The sequence below is a fragment of the Geotrypetes seraphini genome, chromosome 15 (genome assembly GCF_902459505.1).
Source record: "Geotrypetes seraphini chromosome 15, aGeoSer1.1, whole genome shotgun sequence".
In the NCBI taxonomy this organism is placed as follows: domain Eukaryota; kingdom Metazoa; phylum Chordata; class Amphibia; order Gymnophiona; family Dermophiidae; genus Geotrypetes; species Geotrypetes seraphini.
Genome location: NC_047098.1, coordinates 10,068,151 through 10,094,216, shown reverse-complemented (window position 1 = coordinate 10,094,216; position 26,066 = coordinate 10,068,151). Strand labels below are relative to the sequence as shown.

The following is a 26,066-nucleotide window of genomic DNA, read 5'->3' as shown; positions in this document are numbered from 1 at the left end:
CTGGATGACTATCCTGGTGTTTGGATGTTTTTGGCTTTTTTTTAAATGGGGGAGTCTGTCCAGGTTCAGTCAGCCTGCAAGAGCGTTCCAGAATGCTAAAAAACTGGAACGCTCTTCCAGAGGCTGTTATAGGGGAAAACGCCCTCCAGGGATTCAAGACAAAGTTAGACAAGTTCCTACTGAACCAGAACGTACGCAAGTAAGGCTAGACTCAAATAGGGCGCTGGTCTTTGACCTAAGGGCTGCCGGGCACGATGGACCACTGGTCTGACCCAGCAGCGGCAATTCTTATGTTCTTATGATTCAAATAGCTGCTGTAGGTAGAAAATGCTTTCTCACTAGTTTTAGTATGTTGTAACACCTTTATCAAAATTTAGAAAACAAAGCAAAAAAATACAGTCAATAGAAATAACAAAATAAAAATACATCAAGATACAATAAAACAAATATGAAAGTTTACAGTAAAATATAGTCGACTATATTCCCACTTGCACCAAGTTAATAAAAGGCACTGTCAAAACATATTTACTTTTAGTTTATCCTTGCAAATCTCTCCTTGAAGTGGACTTTAGAAATAGTTTCTTTTTTTTTTGTACTATTTCTTGTAAATTATGTTCCACGAATGTTATTCTTTTCTTGTATATCTATACTTGGCATGTATAATTGAAATGACTAAATAATATCCTGCAGGCCTCCATCGAGCCTGCCTTATGACCTGGTGGTCCAGTGGTAGGCCGGGAAAGGAGGTATCTCTCCCGTCTACTGTCCCGGCTGACTCTGACAATTTTTTTACCTCCCTCTCACCTCTCCTCGCGTACCTTTTTGAATCCTGGTGGTCCAGCGGTGTACCAGGCAGGAGCAAACTTTCCTGAATGGCTGCTGTGAGTTCTCATGGTCCAGCGGTGCACCGGGCATGCGTGAGCTTTTTTGCTCTCCTGCCCGGCCCTGAGCCGCTCCCTGAATGGCTGCCGCCAGTTCTGACGAGTCCCACGAGAACTGGTGGCAACCATTCAGCGAGTGGCTCAACGTCACTGGACCACAAGAACTCGCAGCAGCCATTCAGAGGGGCTCAGCATTAGGCAGGAGCACGGAAAGATCTCTCCTGCCCGGTACACGGGGGGAGGCAGGAGGGAGGTTAAAATAAATTGTCAGAGTCGGCTGGGATTGGAGATGGGAGGATTCTCCTGTCCCGGCCCACCAGGTCATATGGCAGGCCGGTGGAGACCTGCAACAAGTCTGAATATAAGACGAGACCCCCATTCTTTTCATCCTGCCCAAAGTATACCCAAAACACACCCATTTAAAATCACTGCATCATGCAAACTTACTGTCTTCACATATAAATGCTTCTAAGGTGACATGCATAGCCTAGGCCAGGACTTCCCAAACTGTGGTTCGTGTCCCCAAATGAGCAGGCTGTCCATATACCATGATCAGCCTGTGCTTCTGGGGGGGTCACGTGCTTTCTTTGACTGTAATAATGGGGTTTGGGAGCTACAGAAAGTTTGATAAGCACTGACCTAAACATAGAAACATAGAAACATAGAAAGGTGACGGCAGAAAAGGGCCACAGCCCATCAAGTCTGCCCACTCTACTGACCCACCCCATTAAGTCTGAGTGCTGATGACTTAGTTCCTTAGCTCGACCCTCGTAGGGATCCCACGTGGATATCCCATCTATTCTTAAAGACCTATACTGTACCTTATACATTCCAACACCTTGAAAGCTAATAAATTAAAACAATGCCAAGACAACAACAGTCCATTCTATATGGCACACAAGGAGAATGCAGCCTATTGAGAAGGGCTTCTTTCAAGTCCCGAGTCCATTCTGTAAGCCGATCGCAACTGAGCGAGCTGCAGCAGTAGCTCCAGGATGAAATGACATGTCGTAGACACGTTGTCCTCAGACTGTTACGCCCAAATATCACTGTTGCATTTAATGCGCCTGGTATGAAAACCAGACCAAAAGAAAGTTGCGTTCTGTTCAATAAGGTTAGCAGCTGGCAACAAGAATCCTAAGAGAAAAAACATTGCTGGCCCGATTTCTAGATGCTCTTGCTGTCGATAGCTAGGTTTAGTCGCACGCATTCTCATCTTGCCAAAATGTTTGCTTTCGGGGGGGAAACAGCACAAATAAGCACAAAACATAAAAGCAATGGTAGGGTAACACAAATGCGTTGACCTTCGAACTCTACTGCATGTGCAGGCCCTGGGAAAGTTCCTTCTGATTGTTCCCAGAGGATGAGGTTAATCATTGACGTCAACCTCTAAACTGAAAATCCTCTCTCTCCTGGGGCAGCTTCTACTTGAATCCTTTCCCCTTTCCTCCCCCTCCTCCCTTGAGGCAAATTAGGTCACAGGCTTTGTCCTAGAAGTGATGATTTTATTGGCATCGCATGCTTATCGAAAGCATAATCAAGCCGACAGCGCAGTTTGAAAGGTGGCTGTTGCCGCCTCACCTTCTTCTTCCTCCGGGAAACGGCAGCTGCAGGCATCCTCTTGCTGGGCTGTCTGTATGAGCTGAAAATGTGGAACTGGACAGAAACAGAACAATATTGACCTTATTTTATTTTCACCTTTTTCAGTCCGCTGCGAATGCTACTTGCAATAAACCAGAACATACTTGTTGAGGTGGAGCTTTGTGGGGGGAGCTGGACAAACTTCCATCTCTACCATTAAATTACCACACCTTGTTCTATGACAGGGATCTCAAAGTCCCTCCTTGAGGGCCGCAATCCAGTCGGGTTTTCAGGATTTCCCCAATGAATATGCATTGAAAGCAGTGCATGCACCTAGATCTCATGCATAGTCATTGGGGAAATCCTGAAAACCCGACTGGATTGCGGCCCTTGAGGACCGGAGTTGCCCATCTCTGGGCTAGATCAGGGGTCTCAAAGTCCCTCCTTGAGGGCCACAATCCAGTCGGGTTTTCAGGATTTCCCCAATGAATATGCATTGAAAGCAGCGCATGCACATAGATCTCATGCATATTCATTGGGGAAATCCTGAAAACCCAACTGGATTGCGGCCCTCGAGGAGGGACTTTGAGACCCCTGTTCTATGAGGATTCTTTGCAAGTGTGGATACCTTACATTGAACAAAACACTGTCTTATGGACATGGGGCTAACCCATTTTTTTACACCCGAGGTGGTTGGCCCAAGTGGCCATTGGGTGGGGATTGCCTGGTCAATCATATACAAAAATATGCAAAATTCATTCATTGACACACTAGATCCAAAAAGCCACAAATTGGCAAAATCAGAGCTTAGCCCATAAGACTCTCCAAAAGGGGTAGGGAAGATGAGCTTTCAAAATCATTGAGCTCTCTTCACACATTGGATCAGCTAAAGTACAATAAGGACAGGATACATTAACCAGTTCCCCAACAATGGCCAACTTCCATCAAAACGTCAGATTTAGTCAGCGATTTCGCAAATACAAAAGAAGTGAAGTCCCGTAGCCTCTGTCAATGGCGTCGTAAGGGTGAATGGTGCCCCTCCCCTGCCCTCTTCTCTGCCCCCCATCCCACTCCTTTCCGAACCCCCCCTGCCGTGCGTGCGCCCCCCCCCTTCATTTTTAGGAGCGAGCAAACTCACATACTTGCTGCCCGCGTCGTGTCGGCTCTCCCTCCGACGTCACTTCATAGGCGCGGGGCCCGGAAGTGACATCAGAGGGAGGCGACACCGACCGCGGGCAGCAAGCTTGTAATGCTGCTCACGCGAGGGAAAAGGAAGGGGACTACGGAGGGGGAAGGGTACGCCTCCCTGAGAATGCCAATTCCAGACTTTGTTCCTTTCATCTGGGTTCCCCCTATGCCTGGAATAAATTACCTGAGTTCGTCCGTCACGCCCCTTCCCTCCTTTAAAAGCAGACTGAAAACCCACCTTGCCTTCAACCCATAACCCTACTCCTTTCTGCCCACAGCTCACCACCCTAGCCAGCAGATTAACCAACCCCCCCTAACTGTATCCCCCATCCAGGCGTCCCTTTTCTCTGTTTAGATTGTAAGTTCTTTCGAGCAGGGACTGTTTCTTTTGTGACTCTGTATAGCGCTGCGTACGTCTGGCAGCGCTCTAGAAATAATTAATAGAAGCAATAGTAGCACATACATAGGGTGAAATATGTCACAAAACAAACAAGACAGAATGTGGCAGAGCTCATGGAGCAGAGGTGATGGAAATCATACCTGGTTTGAATATGTTTTTCACTTTCTTCTTGCTCCAAACCATTAGATGCAGTGTAAATACCACTACAGACATCACAAAGAGGACTGAAATAACGATGAGGACAACGTGTACCATGGTGTTTCCCTCAGGATTATCTAAGAAAGCAGAAGAATTTCAGAGCATTTAGGAGGGAGAGAACAAAAGAGAGAGGGAATATGTAGATGGTGTGACAAGGTAGAATTCCATTACATAAGAACATAAAAATAGCCTCACTGGGTCAGACTAATGGTCCATTAGGCCCAGTAGCCCGTTCTCAAGGTGGCCAATCCAGGTCCCTCGTACCTGGCCAAAACCCAAAGAGTAGTAACATTCCATTCAGAATCCTAAAGAATAGCAAGATTCCGGAATCTCAAAGAATAACAAAAAATTCCGGAACCCCCAAAGAGTAGCAACATTCCATGCTACCGATCTCAGGGCAAGCAGTGGCTTCCCCCATGTCTTTCTCAAGAACAGATTATGGACTTTTCCTCCAGGAACATGTCCAAACCTTTCTTAAAACCAGCTACGCTATTCTCTCTTACATGTTTTGAGAGCAACAAGAGGTACAGGGATAAACAATGACTTAAGGATATCTGACACCCTAGGCCAGTGGTTTTAGTCCTCAGGACACCCCTAAGCCAGTTAGGTTTTCAGGATACCCACAATGAATATGCATGGGATTGATGCAATGGCGTAGTGAGGGTAAGAGACGCCGGGGATGATCGCGCCCCTCCCGCCATGCACGTGCTGCTTCCTTTTACCCCCATATCTTTAATGTTCCTGGTGAAAACAGAAACCCCCAACCTGCTGTCACGCCAGCGTTGGCTCCGCCTCCAATGTCACTTCCTAGGTGCAGGTCCAGGAAGTGACGTCAGAGGAAGAGCCGATGCTGGCACGACAGCAGATTGGGGGTTGCTGCTCGTGACAGGAACGTTACAAAGGTACGGGGGGAGGAAGGGAAGCGGCACGCACACGTGGCAGTGGGCAGGAGGGGAAGGAGTGGGGGGGGAGGCGAAGAGGACAGCGCCCGGGGTGGACTGTCCCCCCCATCCCCCCTTACTACGCCACTGGACAGATGTGTATGCAATGAAAGCGGCGCATGCAAATTTCTTTCATGCTTATTCATAGTGGATATTCTGTAAACCTGACTGATTGGGTACGCCCTAATGACTGGCTTGAGAATCCCAGCCCTGGGTGAAACACTCAAGGCCCTCTGCCCCCCCATCCTCCCAGTATCTTTCTCGTTCCCTATTTCCCCCTGCCCCAGTGTTTAGTATCTCGCCTTCCTTCCCTTCCTTGTTCATGTCGGGGAAGCACCAGTGACTGTTACTATTCCTCTAGAAGGCATGTCAGCTGGCATGAGGCCTTGAGCATGCCCCAATGCTCAAAGCCCTATGCCAGCTGCTGGTGCTACTTCCCAAATTGTACTGCCCTAGGTGGATATCTAATCTGCCTAGTGGTTGGGCCGGCTCTGAGCTCAGAAAGAACAGCAAAATCTTTAGCTCAGCCTTGGCCTGGTTACTCAGGGGCGATACTATTCATAGCCATGCAAAGAGTGTATGGATTTACTCCCAAGTCAACTAGAAGGTGCTGCAGAGACAGCATTCACAGTTTCCACTGGTGGGGAGGCAACAGGGAAGGAGGGAGAAGGGAGAAAGATTTGTGGGCTTCACTTAAGGATGATACTCAGTTGCAAATGTTCAAATGAGGGCCTAGGGTGTCAGGCAGGGGCAAAACTAATGCATGGTCACAAACGATAGAGGTTATGCCAATCTTAAGCAAGCGCACTGTACCCTCTTTCATCAAGGAACTGGGGCAGAACCTACCTAATTTCCCACCAGACTGTTTCGGCCTCCGTTCTCTTACCTACCCTATAAAAAAAAGTGCCTTGCAAGCAGCATCTCCAAAATGGCGGACGCAAAGCAAAGTGACTAATGCCTAAAATACTGCTGACTGGCTATCCAATGGATTGCAAACAGAGAAGTTACCCCGTGGCTTCAGCATCCAGGGTCCTCTGCATCCAGGAATCTAGAAAACACCACCTTAATATTCCACACAGGTAGCAATACTAGTGCAGGTGATGTCAGAGCATCCTGTCAGATGGGCGAGGGTTCGATGCTTTCCCACTGGGTTCCGCAGGCGATTCCTGCACTTGAATCATTCCAGGAAGACAGAGCTGCCGGCTTGATTCTAGATTGAGAACGAGCAGTAACTTACATGGTGTCTCTTCCACAGGGACATCTGCAGTTGGAGAAGGGCCACAAACCACATCCATCTTATTGGTTCCATTCTTCAGGACAACACGTCCTTGAGCTGTGCAACTTGAATAGGAAAACGTCGAAACAACAATGTTAGGCCTTGTAATTATAATCAGAGCATAACAATGGCCTAGAATTTCGGATAGGCGTTCAATCAAATTTTAAATAAAACTTGGATAAACTTAAACTTGGACTGAACAGTTTACCTGTTTTACTAAGGCTGGTTTATTAAGCGATGCTAATCTAAATAATATGAGACCCAATATATGTATTCAAAAACACCAAAAGGTGCCAGAATATACAAACACTCTAAGGGGTCCTTTTATCAAGCTGTGGTAGGGGTTTAATGCGCGTAATACCGCGCATTAAACTGCCTGCCTCGCTAGCCGCTAACGCCTGCATTGAGCGGAGGTTATCGCGTGATGAAATGTCCGACGCGCTAACCCTGCTAGCGTGGCTCGATAAAAGGACCCCTAAGGGCTCCTTTTACTAAGCTGCGCTAGCGGCTGCCGCGCGCGCTACACGCTAACGCCTCCATAGAGCTTGCGTTAGTATTTTTTGTGTAGCGCGGGGTGAGTGCACGCTAAAAACGCTAGCGTAGCTTAGTGAAAGGAGCCCTAAATAAATTCAATATTATTTTTTTTTAATTACAAAACACCCCAGACTAGAAACCTTATTTTTGGGTTCCAGGGTATCATCATTGGTCAAAAAAAAAACCCCTCTGTTTCTTTTTACGTGTTTTCGAATTTTCTTTTCAAGAGTACGAGTATTTTCTCAACTATTCAAATTTTTGCAAATTTAGCAAATATCCCCTGATCATCGCATCAGTCAACTTGTTTGGCAACTTGGCTAGACTTATATATAGTTCTCTATATTTCAATACATGAGCATAACTCGCAAAAATCTGGCCCATACTCGTTATCTGTTGTCTTTTTCCGCTACTATGTTGAATGCTGGTAAATTTTATTTATTTATTTAAAAAAAAATTATCGACCGCTTATTCCTAAGCGGCATTACAAAAGTAACATGCATAAAATTAAACAAACAGGTTTTATACAGCTATCTTGAATTACAAATGCAATACACTTCCCCCTCTGTATTCGCGGGGGTTAGGGACAGAGCCGGCCCGCGAATATGGAAAAACCTACCAGAATCCTGACTTTATTATATCTACTCATCACAACTACTTATCACAATCTACTATTAGCTTTCAAGATCTTCCGAAAAACCCAGATTAACAATTGTATCTTGACACATTCTTGAATCTATGTACTGCACCGCTACTGGAAATGTCCAGTCTCATAAATTGTAATCCGCTTAGAACCGCAAGGCACAAGCGGAATATAAATCACTAATGTAATGTAATGTAATGTAATGTAACCAGTGCAATTTCTTTAATCACGGTGGGTGTTAAGTGGTCGAATTTCTTGACCACACAAATTAACCTTGCAGCCGCATCTTGGATCATTTGTAATGCTTTACACTGTATTGTTGGAACCCCTAAAATAAAGGGCGTTACAATAGTCCAACTTTGATAAGACTATCGTCTGAACAACAATCTGGAAATCATGTATCGACATCATCGATTTTAAGCGAAGTAACAGTCGTAACTGGAAAAAGGTAAATTTAACTACCCTTCTCCCTCCGTATTCGTGTTTTCACAATCGCAGTTCGATTATTTGCGGTTTTTAGCTTGCTGGCTCCCCCCCCCAAATTACATCAGCTTGCATAGAGAAATCGCTGATTCCACGCGTTTACGGAGAAAATCGCCAATTCCCGGCACTTTCTTCACCGCGTTTTGCCTCTCCTTCAGGAACAGGCCACGTCTCCCACCGTGTCATTCGCAGTTTCACCATATTCACGATGGTTTTTAATAGAAAACAGCGAATAACATATGAAAAAGTTATTCACGGTTCTGTTAATCCCCTATCACAGCGAATACAGAGGGAGAAGTGTACAGACAAAATCTGGCCTTTCATGCTAAACGTTGAGTCCAGCCAGACCCCTAGAATTTTCAACTTTCATTGTATCCGCTTACTTACTTTAACCAGGGTATGCAGTGAAGTTCTGTCAGATTGGAAAATGTTCCAGGCGGGCAGCTTCTGCAGCCTACAGGGGGAGAAGCAAAAAAAAAGCAGAGCCTGTAACAAGTCTCACCCTATCAGTCTCAGGTTCTCTTCTGGAAATGTCATTTCTTCTTCTTTTTTAATTTTATTTTTCTAATATTTCAAATTTACAATCACTTCAATACATCCATGATAATGAAATTTCAGTACATTTTAGAAAGAAACTTCATTTTTCTGTCCTACGCATGCTGGAATTCTCACACTGTTCTGACTCCAATAAACGATCCTTAAATGCAGTACCCAAATATTAAAACAGGGGTATGTGCATGTTATTTACACAAATCCATGTATCCTAACAATGGCCTACATATGAGGGATCTTCAAAAAGTTTCTGCTACTACCGTGTTTCCACGAAAATAAGATAGTGTCTTATATTAATTTGGGGGTCCAAAAAACGCATTAGACTTATTTTCGGGGGATGTCTTATTTTTTCCATGTACAACAATTATCTCTCCCTTTTTCTCCTTCACCCCAATTCCTCCTCTTTCCTTTCTCCCCCTCCCCCCCGAGCAGCATCTTTCCATCCCTCCTACCGACCCTCCCACCGTGAGACTGACATATCTCCGAGGCCTCCAAAAACAGCGGCGGTGGCAGCGCTCTGAACGGGTCGCTTTGCGGCCTTCCCCGCCGGGGCATTCCCTCTGCCGCATCACTGATGATGTCATTAGTGACGTGGCAGAGGGAAGGCCCTGGCGGAGAAGGCCGCGAAGCTGCCTGTTCAGAGTGCTGCCGCGGAGAAGAGGTATGTAAGGTCTCACTGGGGGGGGGGTCGCTGAATTGATGAGGCTGATTTTTTTGGCAAATCGGGCAGCACTAGTGTCAAGGATGGAGTCGGGGAGTGTCGGGGACATTTGGGGAGGGTGTCTTCTTAACTAGGGCTAATTTCGGGGTAGGGCTTATATTAGGAGCATCTTTAAAAATCAGGCTAGGGATGTATTTTCCCTTCCCCGTGTACATCCCTTTATTTTACAATGTAATTATTATTCTTCCCCACCCAAGCTCTTCTCGTACCTGTTTATGTCAATGTCTTCGCCATAACCCTGCCTCACCTCCCTCTTCTATTTTTAAATTTTATATTTTTTCAGCTTTGTAAAACCGACCAGATACAAGTTGATGGCCGGTATATCAAATTATAAATAAACTTGGAAACTTCAACTTTCAGCTTTACAATGAAAGAGGACCAGTGGAAATTTCATGACTAATTCCTGCTGGACGATGTGTTTACTGGCAGTCCACGCCTTATTTTAGGGGATTATTGCTCTTATAAACCAATTAGTGTCTGGGTTTTAATAGGGAGTTTTTCATGATCGATATAGGCAGATATTTTTAAATTAGAATTGGCCATTGTGAATACATTTTTGGAAGTGAAATCAAATGAAAACAGGACATTTCCTGGGGATTACTACCCTGTAATCCAGGGGTCTCAAAGTCCCTCCTTGAGGGCCGCAATCCAGTCGGGTTTTCAGGGTTTCCCCAATGAATATGCATGAGATCTATGTGCCTGCACTGCTTTCAATGCATATTCATTGGGGAAATCCTGAAAACCCGACTGGATTGCGGCCCTCAAGGAGGGACTTTGAGATCCCTGCTGTAATCCAACCAGGGGTGTAGCCAGACAGAAGATTTTGGGTGGGCCTAGGCAAGTGGTGGGTGGACAGCAAGGGGCAAAGTCCATAAAAGGAGCTTTCAAAATCCTATATGGTGTCCTCCCTCCCTTTATCCCTCTTTCTTGGAATTCCTCAAACCCTAATACCACCAGATCCTCCCACAAATTAAAACTATCCTTCCCCTCGCTAAAAGGCATTTCCCACACAGGAAAGCTAGGGACCTCCCTCCACTTCAAAATCACTGAGTTCTGGAACAACCTTACCTCCCCTCTTCAGAACTTGAGCTCTCTCCAAGTTTTCCGCAAACATCTGAAAACCTGGCTTTTCTCAAAAAATGTAAGTCTCCCTCCAACTTAGGAATCAAGGAAACTCTTATATCTTGGCATCCCAAGTCCTCTAAATTTTCTTCACACTTCTACCTCTAACCCTCTGTTGTAGTTCCTTCCTATTTCTCCTACTGTAAACCGCGTCGAGCTCTACGAACGTGGAGATGATGCGGTATACAAACCTAAGGATTAGATTAGATTAGGTGCCTATCTTAATAATAAATTGTGAGCTTCAATTATGAGCTTTAACGAGCCCATAAACAAACAAACAAAAAAAATTAATTTAGCTACAGGCACCTATCTTCTTAGGCGCGATTCTGCATAAGATGGGCATCTACCTCCAAAGCAGGCGTGTTTAGGGGAGGAGGAGGACTTAGGCGCCTATAATGCCGGCCTTTAAATCCCTGGCCGGCATTACAGGCGCCTAAATTTCAGGTGGGCGCAATCCTGCAATAGGCGCCTATGTGGGATAAGTGCCTATCTTTTTAGAAACCATTTGCAAAATTTCTCCCAAGTGTTCGCTCCCTCCGCCCTTCCACCTGCTATCCGCCCCTCCCCCCACTCAACTTTTTAAAAAATGCCTGAGCTGGACCCCCCCCAACACTTAAGGCTCTGAAAATGCTGCTTTCCACCTCAGCAGAATGCTGCAACTCCCTGAACTGCGGCAGATCCTTCAGAGCCCCCCCCCCACACTTGTCTATTTAGGTGGGGGGCTAATTTTATAACTGAACCTGTTCAAAATATTTCGCCATTTGTATCCAATATTGGTCATGTGCACCTCATGGAGGTGATTCAGTAAAGGTCGCCCGATGATGTGCGCTAAGCTAGTACCGTATTTTCACGCATATAACGCGCGCATTATACACGATTTTACAAACCGTGCATAACCATGTGTGTTATACGTGTGAGCACATTGTACAAATTTATTTTTTCATTCTGATCCGGCATTCCCCCTGCAAACCGGCATCCTCTCCCCCCGCTCGCGTCACTCCCCCTCCCCCGCGATCCTACATCCCCCCCCAGCACCGCAAAGACAACTCTTACCCGATTGGGCACCGGCACAGGCACCAGCATCAATGCACAGGATGTGCCAGTGCCAGTGCCAGTGCCCGAAGATCCTCCCTCATTGGGTTGGGCTGGGCTGGACTGGGCTGGGCGGTGCGAGAGAGATCCTCCTTCTTCCTGTGCCGGGCTGGACTAGCCTTTGAGCATTCGCTCTCGAGACCAAAAGGCTTTGAGCATGCGCAAATGCTCAAAGCCCAGTCCAGCCCGGCACAGGAAGGAGGATCTCTCTCGCACTGCCCAGCCCATCCCAGCCCAGCCCAGCCCAACGAGGGAGGATCTTCGGGCACTGGCACTGGCACATCCTGTGCATTGGTGCTGGTGCCGGTGCCCAATCGGGTAAGAGTTGTCTTTGCGGTGCTGGGGGGGGGATGTAGGACCCTACATCAATGTCTCTCAAACTGTGTGCCACGGCACAGTGGTGTACCCCGAAGAGATTCCGGGTGTGCCACGAGAGATTCCAGAATTTTACTTTATAAGTATACACTAGAATAGATGACATGTATGTCACATATGCAAGAGTCTGTCAATGTTATGACCATCTGTGTGTAGAAGGATACAACTGACCAGATAAGTATTCTTTGACGTGATTGTTTTTATGCAGTGGTTCTCTTAACTTGAGCAACAAAGCAAACAAGGATTTGCTACCGTTTGGATCTTCTTATCTTTGTGAACCTGAATTTTCAGCTCTGACAGAAATTCAATCGAAAATACGAGAACGACTGCAGATGGTGGATGATGAAATGCGTGTTTGCTTGTCGACTATCGAGCTACGTTTTGTTTTCATTTGCACTCAAAAACAAGCATTGATTAGCAATTCTATTCTATCTACTTTGGTTTCACCGTTGATGCCCTTACATCGTTTAAAGAACTTTAAATAAAAAAACTTTCAAATTTAATTTTTTCGTTAAGTTTTGCAATTTTTATCATTTCAATTATAATGTGCCGCGAAAAAAAATATTTGTCCCGTTTAGTGTGCCAGAGCTATAAAGGTTTGAGAGACACTGCCCTGCGCTAACCACTAATCCACTCCTCCACTCCACTCCGGACCATACTTTGGATGTACAAGAAAAATAAATGTATAGCTTACCGTCTTCCGCTGGTTCTTGCCCCGCATCACAGTTTCGTACACAGCTGACACAGTTTTCTCCTCGACACCTGAAACCAGCTGCGCATTGACATACTGCATTCCGGATGGAGGAACAGTTTGTTTGATAGGTGAATACACCTTCATAATGAGAAAGAGCAGATGTGAAGGGCGGGGCTGGTTAAGCGTCCTAGGTGAACTTCAGCCTTGAACTCCCTCCCCTCCTCAATTCCACTTTCAGCCACCTAGCACTCCCCTCCCCCTTTAACGAAACTTAACCCCAAACCCCTGTCTATGTTGTGGATGAATATCATTGGAATAATCTTTTCATTTAGAAACACACAGGAATTCTTTGAGCATGTATCATAAATTTGAATCATATGCTTATGAAAAGAAAAATATAATTCGACTTTCCAAAAATTTGATACAATGTAAATCACCCTGGAAATTCCTGGACTCATATGTTCAATCTATTTCATAGACACTCCTCTCTTCTTCTTCTTCCTCTTCTTTTTCTTTACCCTCATCTTTTGTCCCTTTTTTTTTCTTCCTTCAATTTCTCTTTCCTCTTATCTTTTCTTTTACTATTTTTTCATGAACAGTCCTAGTACTTTAGATCTTTTAAAACGATTCAATTCTACATTGCATAATGTAACTGAATATTTGTTATACTAAATGTTTTGTTTTATATTTTGATACCATGTACTTGAACTGTTTCTTATATTTTTTCAAAAAATCAATAAAAAATATTGAACTAAAAAAAAAAAAAAAGAAACACACAGGTAAATATTTAAATACCGTTATCCAAATAGAAAGGGGGCATTTATGGGGCTCAGAATTAGGACATTCAACATCTAATCGAATGGGAAGAAATAGCTAAGTCTAAAAAGAAGGACGTTTTTATGTAGGCCTGTTCCAGTCACACTAAAGGAACTTAAAGTGCTCTGATTGAGCAGCTGATCACTGGCGGGATTAAAGCATGACCTCTTATGAATAGGGTTACCAGATGTCTGGGAAAAACCGGACATGTCCCCTTTTCAGAGGACTGTTCAGGTGCCCGGGTGGACTTTTCAAAATCCAGTAGTTGTCTGGGATTCGGAAAGCTCTGGCCGGGTGTGGAGAGCCTCTAAGCATGTGTGGATGACGTCGCACATGCTCGGAGGTCCCCAAACACGGCCCGGAGGTCAGGAATAATGAGATGAGGCTTTCAGGGGGGGAGGAGGGGCAGAATAGGGCAGGGCCAGGCATCTGGGATTTCCCCGAGAAAAATATGCGGTCCCTCTTCCTCTCCCCCGAAACAGAAACCAGGAAAGAATACCAGGCTCTGAGGAGTAGCCTAGTGGACAATAAATTAAGGAACCTAGGTTCAATTTCCACTTCAGTGCTTTTTTTTCTTTTCCTCTAAATCAGTGGTCTCAAACTCAAACCCTTAGCAGGGCCACATTTTGGGATTTGTAGGTACTTGGAGGGCCTCAGAAAAAATAGTTAATGTCTTATTAAAGAAATGACAATTTTGCATGAGGTAAAACGCTTTATAGCTTATCAATCTTTCCTTTTGGCGAAGTATTAATAATAATATTGTAATTTATAGCTAAAGAGACATATGATCAAGAAACTTTTATTTTACTTTTGTGATTATGATAAACATACCAAGGGCCTCAAAAGAGTACCTGGCAGGCTGCATGTGGCCCCCGGGCCGCGAGTTTGAGACCACTGCTCTAAATTGTTAGCTCTCCAGAAACAGATATATACGAGTATTTATGACACCTGGAAGTCTGAAGGCTTTTAAGGTAGTGTACTTTCAGGTAGAGTAGGTATTTCCCTGTCAATGGATAGCTCAGCATTTAAAATAAGAGTTGCAGGGAAATATGAACCTGGGTGCTGTATTGACCACATTGACCACTAGACTGTCCCTCTGCTCCGAAATGATGTCTTTGTGGCCATTTTTTGTAAAAAAAAAAAAAAAATGCTGACAGTTTGACATCCTTATCCCTGGATTTTTGGCATTCATTTCATAATTTGGACATTTCAGTTTATAAAATAACTGTTCAGTTTGGTCGTTCTCATGTGTTTTTGAACAGGAAACCCTGAAGTATTTCCTGTTCAAAAATAGCTGCAAGATGGATGGGGTTTTTGGGGGGACATTTTGGGCCCGATTCTATAGATGACGACTAAATCAGACGGCACCTGGGGAAACGGTGCCTGCCACACGTCGTTCAAATTCCGTTGTCTCTGTAGAACTGCACCTGCTAGCGCTTAAATCGAGTTAAGCGCCAGTAGGCGCCTACAACTTAGGCGCCAGTTCCACGTTTTGGAAACCCGAGCAGCTGATGTTGAGGTCGAGGACCTAGAACCAGAAAAACTCGGGGCTCCTTTTACAAAGCGCACGCTAGCCGCTACCGCTTCCTTTTGAGCAGGCGGTAGATTTTCAATTAGCGTGCGCTAATCCGGTGCATGCGTTAAAAACGCTAGCGCACCTTTGTAAAAGGAGCCCTTGGTTCCTCCACCCTTTCTCTTCATTGTTTTGCTCGCCAGGAGCTGCAGGGCCTAAAATACTGGTGCCCAAACTCCGCCCTTAAACACACCTACTTTTTCTGTAGGCACTGGTAGGCACCTTGCCGATTTCCATGCAGAATTTAAATCGTTAAAAAAAAAATTTTAATTGGCTTTTATTGCCGTTTTCAATTATCATGCCAATTAGAACATTCTGTGTTCCGTGCATCAATCGGCTAGGCGCCATCGATCTATGTGCCTAGCGGAGCCTAACCTAGGTGCCGTTTATATGATCAGGCCATCCCAATTCTGACGCGGAAGTCCTTTCTGAAAACGCCCCTCCATGTGTCTAACTATCGTTTTTAAAGGGCTCGTTTCGGCGTCCAGGCTACCTTGACAAATCCTGCATTTCTTGCAATAGCTGTGCGTGCTCCATTGATCGGAATAACTGCCAGCGGGGCATCTGGTGCAGCCAACGCAGTTTGTGGAGTCGTAGAAAGTGCCTGAAACAAAGCAGAAAGACGTATTTTCCGTTACTCCCTCCATTTTTGTTTTTACTCGCAAGTCATTTGACGGCTTTGCTCTCAGGGGAAAGGCAGTGATCCAGTGTTTGGATGATGCACTATGACACCACTCTACGGGTCAGTACCTGTTATCGGTTTCCCTTTTTATGTCTTGCTCACTGAAGTGTTTTATCTTTTTTACTTTTGTTTTTATTTTTGATTCCTCTTCATTACAGGCAAATAATATACAGTAAAACCTTGGATTGCAAGTAACTTGGTTTGTGAGTGTTTTGCAAGACATGCAAAACATTTGATTAAATTTTATTTAACTTGATATTCAAGCAAGGTCATAAGAACATCAGAATTGCCGCTGCTGGGTCAGGCCAGTGGTCCATCGTGCCCAGCAGTCCGCTCAAAGACCAGCGCCCTAACTGAGACCAGCCTTACCTGCGTTCGTTCTGGTTCAGCAGGAACTTGTCTAACTTTGTCTTGAGTCCCTGGAGGGTGTTTTCCCCTATAACAGCCTCCGGAAGAGCGTTCCAGTTTTCTACCACTCTCTGGGTGAAGAAGAACTTCCTTACGTTCGTACGGAATCTGTCCCCTTTCAACTTTAGAAAGTGACCTCTCATTCTCCCTACCTTGGAGAAGGTGAACAACCTGTCCTTATCTACTAAGTCTATCCCCTTCAGTACCATGAATGTTTCGATCATGTCCCCTCTCAAACTCCTCTGTTCGAGGTAGAAGAGGCCCAGTTCCTCTAATCTTTCGCTGTACGGCAACTCTTCCAGACCCCTTAACCATTTTAGTTGCTTTTCTCTGGTCCCTTTCGAGTAGTACTGTGTCCTTCCTCATGTACGGCGACCCTATTTTAGTCTAGCCTTACTTGCATACGTTCTGGTTCAGCAGGAACTTGTCTAACTTTGTCTTAAATCTCTGGAGGGTGTTTTCCCCTACGACAGACTCCGAAAGAGTGTTCCAGTTCTCTACCACTCTCTGGGTGAAGAAGAACTTCCTTACGTTCGTACGGAATCTATCCCCTTTTAACTTTAGAGAGTGCCCTCTCGTTCTCTCTGCCTTGGAGAGGGTGAACAACCTGTCCTTATCTACCATGAATGTTTCGATCATGTCCCCTCTCAATCTCCTCTGTTCGAGGGAGAAGAGGCCCAGTTCCTCTAATCTTTCACTGTACGGCAACTCCTCCAGACCCCTTAACCATTTTAGTTGCTCTTCTCTGGTCCCTTTCGAGTACTACCGTGTCCTTGTTCATGTACGGCGACCAGTATACACACATCGCAACTGAGCCGATGGGTCTTCTCTCTCTGACGCTGCGGGAGTGTAGTAACTGTTCTATACGAGTGAGGTCTTGCAATACGAGTACATATAGTATTTTGTGTGAAAGTTTTTGGGTTGTGGAACAAATCGTCTGAGTTTCCATTATTTCCTATGGGGACATTCGCTTTGATATTCAAGTGCTTTGGATTACAAGAATGCTTCTGGAACGAATTATGCTCGCAAACCAAGGTTTGTCTGTATATCTACATAAGTTTTCTTGAGTCTGTCACTGGCAACAGATTCCATACCACATTAATCTATAAATATATATATATAGTACATTTTTGCCTTAATTAATCCCCCCTTTTACAAAACTGCAATAGCGGTTTTTAGCGCAGACTGGCTCTGTGCCACTCCTGACGCTCATAGGAACCCCCCTCTCACCCACCAGTATTTTATACATGCTGGTGCGCTTGCAGCTAATGTTAAATCATGCAGCAATAAGAAATTAAAAAGACTCTCCCGTAGAGAGATTTGAGACGATTCTACTTTAGCAACAGTATAAAAACGTAATTAGCATCCGTAGTCGGCAAAGGAGAACCATGGATGGAAAGGATGTTCGCTGGTTTTACTTTCAAAGACAGCAGAAGGTGCTTGTAGACCTCTGAAAAGTCTCACCTGGAAAGCAGACCTGAGGTTTTGCCCCTTCACAGGGGATCCTAGCACTGTAGATATTTGTGAGGTTCAGGATTAGCAGGGTGACAAACAGGAGGCCCAGGGACGTGTGTTGTTCCATGATGAGCTGCTGAGAGATCCTTCACTAGCAGACAGCCTATGCCCTGGAGCTTCAGCTCTGGATCCCACCCCAAAGACACAGATTTTCAGCTGCGGATGGTGACTTGTGCTGTTTTCGGGGGCTGGTCTGCTATCATTTTGGCCTGCAAACAAATGATCAAATACAAAGTTATTTTCAAAAAAGGGCAACAAGAAGCAAAGTTTAAAACGCATTTTGAGCACATAGAATCCTCTTTAATAAAACCCTAAGCGCGCATGCGCACTTACAATACCGTGTTCCCTGACAGCGTGCCAAATTCAATTTCAGGCGCGTGGGGTGGCTTGCGGCGGATACAGCGATTTGAGCGGTGGTGGCGATATGACTTCTGTGCTGCCGTTGCTGGGACGCCTCTTCTCACCCCCGGACCAGCAAACGCAGAAGCCGCAGGCCATTTGCTAGGCCCTGAGGCTGCCCTGGCTAGCGGATACTGGACAAGGGGAGCAGGGAAAGGAGAAGGCCTACTGCTGGACAGGGGGGATCAGTTAAGAGGTGCTGCTGGACAGGGGGAGGTAAAAGGAAGGGAGAAGGGCTACTGCTGGACAGGGGGGATCAGTTAAGAGGTGCTGCTGGACAGGGGGAGGTAAAAGGAAGGGAGAAGGACTACTGCTGGACAGGGAGAGCATATGGTGGTGGACAGCCGAGGAAAGAGAGACAGAAAGAAAGAAATACAGACAGACAGAAAGCGGCCAAGGAGAGAGAGAGAAAGAAAGACAGACACACACATCTATTCTAGCACCCGTTAATGTAACGGGCTTAAAGACTAGTATTACAATAAAAGATAGCAAAACTAGATTATTTTTCTGAGGAATTGTTGGGACTGAGCACACCAGGTCCATCATGTCTGAGTTTTCTTACCAATGGCCTGAATCTTTGCTGCCATTGCTTGCCCTGGATTGATAGCATGGAATGTTGCTACTATTTGGGATTCTGCCAGGTGCTTGTGACCTGGATTGGTCAATGTGGAGGTGGAATACTGAGCTGGATAGACTATTGGTCTGACCCGATTTGGCTATTCTTATGTAAGAAGTGTGTTTTATATAAGCATGCAACAATATAAAATCTACTATGCAAATTACCTCATCCATCCAATATCAATTAGCAAAATGCTAGAACCAACACCTTCTATCTATCGCTATCCCATCTTTGAAGGTGATCGATACACGGCGTACCAATATATTTTCAGTTACAGCCCCCCAACTCTGGATCTCCTTACCTATCCATCTTAGGGAGGAAACAGTACTGGACAGATTTAAAGGCTACCTGAAACATTTTCTCTATAAGGATATTTTCGAAATCTAAGTTTTAGCCACTGGCAATATTAGAAGTAGAGAATGACACGGGGAAAAAAAATCTGTCCGGACCACCGTCCCCTTCACCGCCCCATCCCCTTCACCGCCCCGTCCCTGTCCTCGCCCTCCCCTTTACCGCCCCGTCCCCGCAGCATCTATCCTTCCCTCTCGCCACCTCACTGCCCTTCAGCAGCCCGAGAATCTCCCTCCCTCCCCCTTACCTTTGCGGCGCGTTAGTAAAGAAACTTACTGAAGCCGGTGGATACTGTCTGCCTGGGCCTGCAGTCGCGTGTGTGTGGGCGGAAGCTTCTGCTCTGACGCTACAATCTTGCGACGACTATCTCAGCTTCAGAAAACTTTTTAAAGCATTTCTGTACCAAGACAGGGAGCCCACCCGGAAGTAACTGAAATGGGAATTGTAAAAGCCCATTTCTGAACTGTCTAAGGCAGTGGTTCCCAACCCTGTCCTGGAGGAACACCAGGCCAATTGGGTTTTCAGGCTAGCCCTAATGAATATGCATGAAGCAAATTTGCATGCCTATCACTTCCTTCATATGCAAATCTCTCTCATGCATATTCATTAGGGCTAGCCTGAAAACCCGATTGGCCTGGTGTTCCTCCAGGACAGGGTTGGGAATCACTGGTCTAAGGCAGTGTATCTCAAACTGTGTGCCTCCTGAGATTGCAAGCGTGCCGTGGCACACTGAGGAGGAAGAGAGGCGCCTGCCAGCTGACTTCCCTACGATGGTACAGCGCCAGCGCTGCCCGATTCGCAGAAGGCCTGCATGTTTCCCCCTTCTCTCTAGTGTCCTCCGGCTTCCCCCCTGGCCTCTCAGTCTCACCTTTAAAGCTAATTACAGCAGCCTGCAGAGGATCGCCGGTTGGTAAAATGATTTTATTTTCAATATAGTGATTGAAATGTGTCAGTTTTGAGAATTTATATCAGCTGCGTATACACTTCACCCTCCGTATTTGCGGTTTCAGCATTCGCGGTTTCGATGATTCATGGTTTTTGGCTTGCTGGCTCCTCCCCCCAAATGACATCAGCTTGCATAGAGAAATCGCTGATTCCAAGCGTTTACAGAGAAAATCGCCGATTCCCGGCACTTTATTCACTGTTTTGCCTTTCCTTCAGGAACAGGCCAGGTCTCCCACCATGTTATTCACGGTTTTACCATATTCACAGTGGTTTTTAATAGAAAACAGTGAATAACATATGAAAAAGTTATTCGCGAATCTGTTAATCCCCTATCACAACAAATACGGAGGGAAAAGTGTATTGTGTGTATATGAAAAACGAATGGTAAAAATTGCCTTACAATTAGTAAAGGGGATGGGATCTGGGCCTAGGGAGGTCTGTTGGGGTACTCAGTTGATATTTAGGGGGTACTTAGCTTGAAGTAGTTGAGAAACACTGCTGTAGGCAATCCGCTGGCGCCAGTGCCTCTCCTTCTCTCCGGCCCTCTTCCCTGCTGGCACCCTCTACTGGCGTCCCAGGGCCCATCTGGAGGGCCTCTGCACCTGCGCGGACATAGACGTGATGATGTCATATATATGCATGATGTCATCACAGCGACGTCCGCGCACTTCTGGGTGCCTCAAGCTGTGGCCCCAACCTTAAGTGTACCCCGGCTCTAGAAAGTTTGAGAGACACCGGTCTAAGGGACATAACAAGGAGTCAACGATGTATTTGTAACTATGACCTAATTGTATTGATCTACCTAGCAACTCTACTGAATGTCTCTGTCACACTGTCCATTGTAGGTCATTTCCTGGGTAACTGACCCAACCTCTCGTAATCCGACCTTGAACTGAATAGGTAAAGGCGGAATAGAAAACCTGCCCCCTCCTCCTTTGCAAAGCTGCGCTAGCCATTGCAGTGACGGCAGCGACGGTAACCGCTCGGACACTCCTAGGAATTCTACGAGCGTCGGAGCCGTTTCCACCACGGCCAGCGCTAAAAACGCTAGCGCAGGCTTTGCAAAGGAGGGGGCTGGTTAACTTAACATAACACAACACAAAAAAAAAACCAAAACCCCTCCGTCTTGCAGTCAGCGGCTTAGTGAAGGAAGAATGGTGGGGGAGGAGGGGGTGGCCGGTTGCAGAGCAAACCTGACATTTGCAGCCTGTATATGGCAGCCAAGAAAAGTGGTGAGTACAGGCGCTGGGTAGAGGGAATGAGGGCTAGGATGGAAAGGGCAAGAGCGTGGGCCACAAACTGTAATGAGTAGTGGGGGGGAAGAAGCGAGTGGTGCATGGGAAAGCTACAGGGAGAGAAAAGAGGATTATTGGGGTTACTCTGGTACTTTATGGCAGGGCAGAGAGTCGAGGCAGCGACGGGACAAAGGGGCAGCAGTAGGAAGGGAGGAGAAAAGGGCTGTTGTTGAGGGACAGAGAGGGGGAGAACTGCTTGGCAGAGAGGGGGAGAATGAGGATTGGGGAGATGCTGCTGCTGGGTGGAGGGCAGTGGGCAGAGGTGGGGAGTCAAAGTTACTTACCGCAGAATGACAAAGTAAGGGTCAGGAGATGTTACACTGAGGACCTCGGGGGGGGTTTTTTGTTTTTTTTTTTTGGGGGGGGGGTTGCAGGGGAAGTGTTGATTTTGTAAGAGGAAGAGGGTGTTATGTTAGAGCCTCCCCTCCCCCTCCCAAGCCCGGCCAACACTGTGGGGCTTCTGAAAGACTGTTATTACTTTGGTGGTGGTGGGGAGGGGGTTTAAAGTATGATGTCTAATGTATTTTTACAGGATTGTGCTTGGAAGGTTGGGCGGTAATCATGATCAAAACGTGTGGGGGAGGGGAAGCAGGACCAGTGGCCTTAATCTTTTAAGTCCCCGGAGAATCCTCTGCCCAGAAGTGAAAATAGATGTTAGGTACACTCTCGTTACATGATAAACAGCATAGAACATGGTGTGTTAATACGCATCTGCATGCTATGACTAACGTAACATTTTCAGTAAAAACAGTCTGATGCAATCCTTATACAAATGACTACATATCAGGCCCCCTGTAGCCACCCACAGGGAGACCACAATGATAATGACCTTTTAAAACCAACCCACCAGCGTGAAGTCTACGCTGGCAGAGCAGCTCACCACACACCACTTGGGATGTTCTACGAAGGCCCACTGAAAAATTTTCAGCCCAGCCAAGAACAGAATGATGCGGAGCCATGAAATGTACAGGTTAGTCCACCCTTTTCTTGAGGCAAATGCGTCTAGTAAATGGGCACAGATCTAGAGAAACCAAGCCATTGTGACATCACCGATGAGGTTGCCTCTTAGGCATTGGTGGAATGAGGCATTATGACATCACAATAGGAGGGGCCGCTGAAAAGTTCTCAGCCCAACCAAGAAGAGAATGGCGTGGAGCCACGAAACTCACGAGTTTATTCCACACTTTTCCTTACAATAAGGCAAATGCATCTAGCAAATGGGCACAAGTATCGGGAAACCAAGCCTTTGTGACATCACCGATGAGGCTGGCTCTTAGGCACTGGTGGAATGAGGCATTATGACATCACAATAGGAGGGGCCGCTGATAAGTTCTCAGCCCAACCAAGAAGCGAACGATGTGGAGCCATGACACTTACAAGTTATTCCACACTTTTCGTTTCATTTCATATCATATCAAGAAAAGTATGGAATAACTTGCAAGTGTCCTGGCTCCACATCATTCTCTTCTTGGTTAGACTGAGAACTTTTCAGCGGCCTCTCGTAAGCCTCCTTCTGAGCTGTTCACGACAAATGCACCAGGCGCTTATCAATTCAGTTCAGGTTAAATTTATAACTAGATAAAGTACCATTCACACTGTCTGTGATGTCTTGGGGAAAGAACAAGGGAGGGGGGAATTAGCTGAATTCTTTTCAATGCTACGACCACGCTTCTGTGCAAGGCCAGATCCCTTTGGAATTCCTCCCCTAGACCCAAATCCATGCACAGAATTCAATTTACAGCAGGCAAATGAAGAAGCAAGCCACATGATCAAAAGGTTTTGCCATCCCTGTCAGACGATGGCCTGTCATGCCACATTTGCCATCACCGTGTATAAATACTCTTTGTACACTTGTAACCCGTTCTGAGCTCTCCTGGGAGGACGGGATATGAAACCAAATAAAAGCAGCTGAGACCCAGGTAATGAATGCAAAATCCGCTCCTTTTCCTGACCTGCCTGGGATTTCCTCGGGCTCTGTGCAATATATACACTTCTCCCTCCGTATTTGTGGTTTCAGGATTCACGGTTTTGATTATTCGCAGTTTTTAGCTTGCTGGATCCCCCCCCCCCCCCCAAATGACATCAGCTTGCATAGAGACATCGCTAACTCCAAGCGTTTACGGAGAAAATCGTCAATTCCCGGCACTTTCTTCACCGCGTTTTGCCTCTCCTTCAGGTCTCCCACCGTGTTATCCGCGGTTTCGCCATAGCCATGATGGTTTTTAATAGAAAACGGCAAATAACATATGAAAAAGTTATTTGTGGCTTTTCTATATGTGCGGTTCTGCTAATCCCTTATCGCAGCGAATACGGAGGGAGAAGTGTATGCAGTATTTTTAGGGCTCTTTTTACGAAGGTGCGCTAGCTGAAAATCTACCGCCTGCTCTTAAGGAGGCGGTAGCGCGCAAGGCAATTTAAAGCACTATTCCGTGCGTTAAAGTCCTAGCGCACCTTCGTAAAAGGAGCTCTTAGTCTTTTTACTCCTCTGCCTTGTTTTAAAGTCCTCGAAGAGTGGAAGAAAGCAGGAGCTGATGAGGAGAACTGTTAGTGACACAACATCTCTGCATGGTTTCTCCACATAGTGTAGTTACTTACCTGTAACGTAGGTTCTCCGTGGACAGCAGGATAGTCAGCCACACATTACAGGTAAGTAACTACCCTTTATGAAGCCATCTCCTTGAGCTGTGTTTCTTTAAAGAGGGTAATGTAATCTGCCTCTTTTCTTAAGGTCTGGCTCACAGTAAGGACGGTCACCTCCCTCAGGTCCTTCAACCCGAGAGCCAGAACCTGGATAATGGAAAGGGGGACCTTACCACCACCACCCTTTTTGCTAGTAACTATATTATACACATGCAACAAACTGAAATGATAACGTACCTTCTGGACTGGCTTAATGTGCAGAGATTAGCCATGGGATTTAGCTGCTGTGTTTAGGCGAAAGAAGAGCCCCTGAGCCCTGGGAGTTCCTCTTCGTAAGATCCCCAACAAACGCCCCAACATCTCCTGCGCTTGTCCCCTCCCCCGGTCATTTCTTGCCCCGGGACCGGGCTCCAGCACCCATCCCCCCACCCGTCCCGAGCCTTGAAAAGTTAACCCTGACTTTAAGCGCAGTTTAGTGTGGCCGAGATAATAACAGGCTGACAATTATAGGCTAACTCAGCTGAGCAAGTGAGAAGCCCCCAAGATGCGACCAGGAAGAGATCATACTCACAGCAGCTGTCAAGTTGGGGGAGGAGGGGAGCAAATCAGCCCCGAATCCGGCTCTGGGGGTGTCTCCAGTCTCGCAACTCCTCCTGCACCGAAAGCAGCTTTTGGTAGGGATTGAGGGAGGTCATAGGAGCCAACTTTTGGGGGGGGGGGGTGTTTTTTTCAAGGTGACTGGAGGGCACTGAACCCCCGATTGGAGACACGCATGGAATTTGCTCAATACTGAGGTCTCAGTCCTGCTGGGGACACATGTCCGATGCTCTGCTGTCTCTCTATTGAGCTGGCCCGGGCTGAGCCCTTGGGTAGGAGGAGAAGGGACTTCCCCAGGCAAAGGTCATATTAGTTTAATACCGGTGAGCGGGGGAGGGGGAGGGGGCGGTGTCAAAGCGTCAAAGGCAGGGGGGGGGGCATCGGATCGACTCCTCAGCTCCGCTCCCCGGATTATGAAATGAAAGTACCAAAAAAAAATATTTGGCTCTGGTCCTCCAAGCTCAGTCTAGTAAAGCGCGGCTCTAAACCAAGTCCGCCTTTCAGCTTATTCCACCGCGTTCCCTGCACTCTCAGCTCAGGCCCCCCCCCCCCAGCTCTGGTTAAGGAGGGAGGAGGCCACTGTGGCTTTTTGCTAATTAGCCCGATCGTCCCTTCCCCCAGATCTCTCCCTCCGCGCTGATTCCGAGAGCTCCCACGATATGACACTGGGTGGCTGGGTTGGGGGGGGGGGTTAAAAAATGTGCAAAGGTCTGCGGTGCATCTGACCTCATGGATCTGAACTGCACGTCCTTCAAAATCTGAGGTCCGGGCCACTTTTAGAACTCCTTTTACGAAGGTGCGTTAGGGCTTAACGCACGGAATAGTGCACGCTAAAATGCCGCGTGCCTCTCGAGTAGGTGGTAGTTTTTCGGTTAGCGCGCGCTATAGCATGTGCTAATCCGGTGCATGCGCTAAAAACGCTAGCGCACCTTCATAAAAGAAGCCCTTAGCGAGTCTCAGCATAGGGAGGGAAAAGGGGAAGGGGTAAAACGCGGACCGGATGGACCTCGCAGATCTAAACCCGCACGGCCTTAAAAATCTGAGGTCCGTGTCCGTGCCACTCGTAGTTTCTGTCTCTGACAGACCTCGATGAGATTTTAGCGCTGACGGGTCCTAATACTTTTCCCTCCCTATGCTGAGACGGACCCGTCAGCGCTAAAATCTCATCGAGGTCTGTCAGAGACAGAAACTACGAGTGGCACGGACATGGACCTCAGATTTTTAAGGCCGTGCGGTTTTAGATCCGTGAGGTCCGCGTTTTACCCCTTCCCTGACATCATTTTATTAACTTTTTGTTCTCTTCCACTGATGCTGGTAACAATACAGAGAGAGAGAGAAAGAGGTTCACAGTCCTTCGCGCACAGGACAAAGCCGTGCAGACATTTGAGCCCAGACAATTGGGCGCAAGACTCCAGCACGGCACTGGAAAAGTTAATTTTAAAGAGCTCTGATGGGGGTCTGACGGGGAACCCCCCCCCCAGTTTACTTAATAGTGTTCACGCTGCCATGGGGGGGGTTGGAACCCCCATTATAGAGGGTTGCACCCCC

The 26,066-nt window shown here is 46.5% G+C and overlaps 1 protein-coding gene across 2 annotated transcripts; it reads right to left on the bottom strand.

The window, feature by feature from the left end:
* Window positions 1-348: 348 nt before the first annotated feature.
* On the bottom strand, window positions 349-25,368 carry TNFRSF9 (TNF receptor superfamily member 9). 2 transcript variants are annotated; one of them, XM_033921267.1, is made up of 8 exons: window positions 24,493-25,368; window positions 17,622-17,881; window positions 15,561-15,671; window positions 12,679-12,816; window positions 8,510-8,576; window positions 6,427-6,530; window positions 4,191-4,325; window positions 349-2,537 (listed from the first exon to the last, which is right to left on the bottom strand). In XM_033921267.1, the coding sequence occupies exons 2-8, from the start codon at window positions 17,737-17,739 to the stop codon at window positions 2,419-2,421; spliced, it is 792 nt and encodes a 263-aa protein (XP_033777158.1). In that variant the 5' UTR covers window positions 17,740-17,881; window positions 24,493-25,368; the 3' UTR covers window positions 349-2,418. The 2 variants fall into 2 exon arrangements, with proteins under 2 accessions (XP_033777158.1, XP_033777159.1); XM_033921268.1 differs by lacking the exon at window positions 24,493-25,368 and adding an exon at window positions 24,159-24,293.
* Between the last annotated feature and the right edge of the window lie 698 nt (window positions 25,369-26,066).

What these genes read in the sequence shown, in the direction of transcription:
- TNFRSF9 (XM_033921267.1), bottom strand. Translation starts at nt 17,739, where the DNA reads ATGGAACAACACACGTCCCTGGGCCTCCTGTTTGTCACCCTGCTAATC. An exon ending in CACTGCATACCCTGGTTAAA is followed by an intron (nt 6,531 to 8,509) that starts GTAAGTAAGCGG and finishes TTCCTATTCAAG; the next exon opens with TTGCACAGCTCAAGGACGTG. An exon ending in GAAAAACATATTCAAACCAG is followed by an intron (nt 2,538 to 4,190) that starts GTATGATTTCCA and finishes GTTTCTGTCCAG; the next exon opens with TTCCACATTTTCAGCTCATA.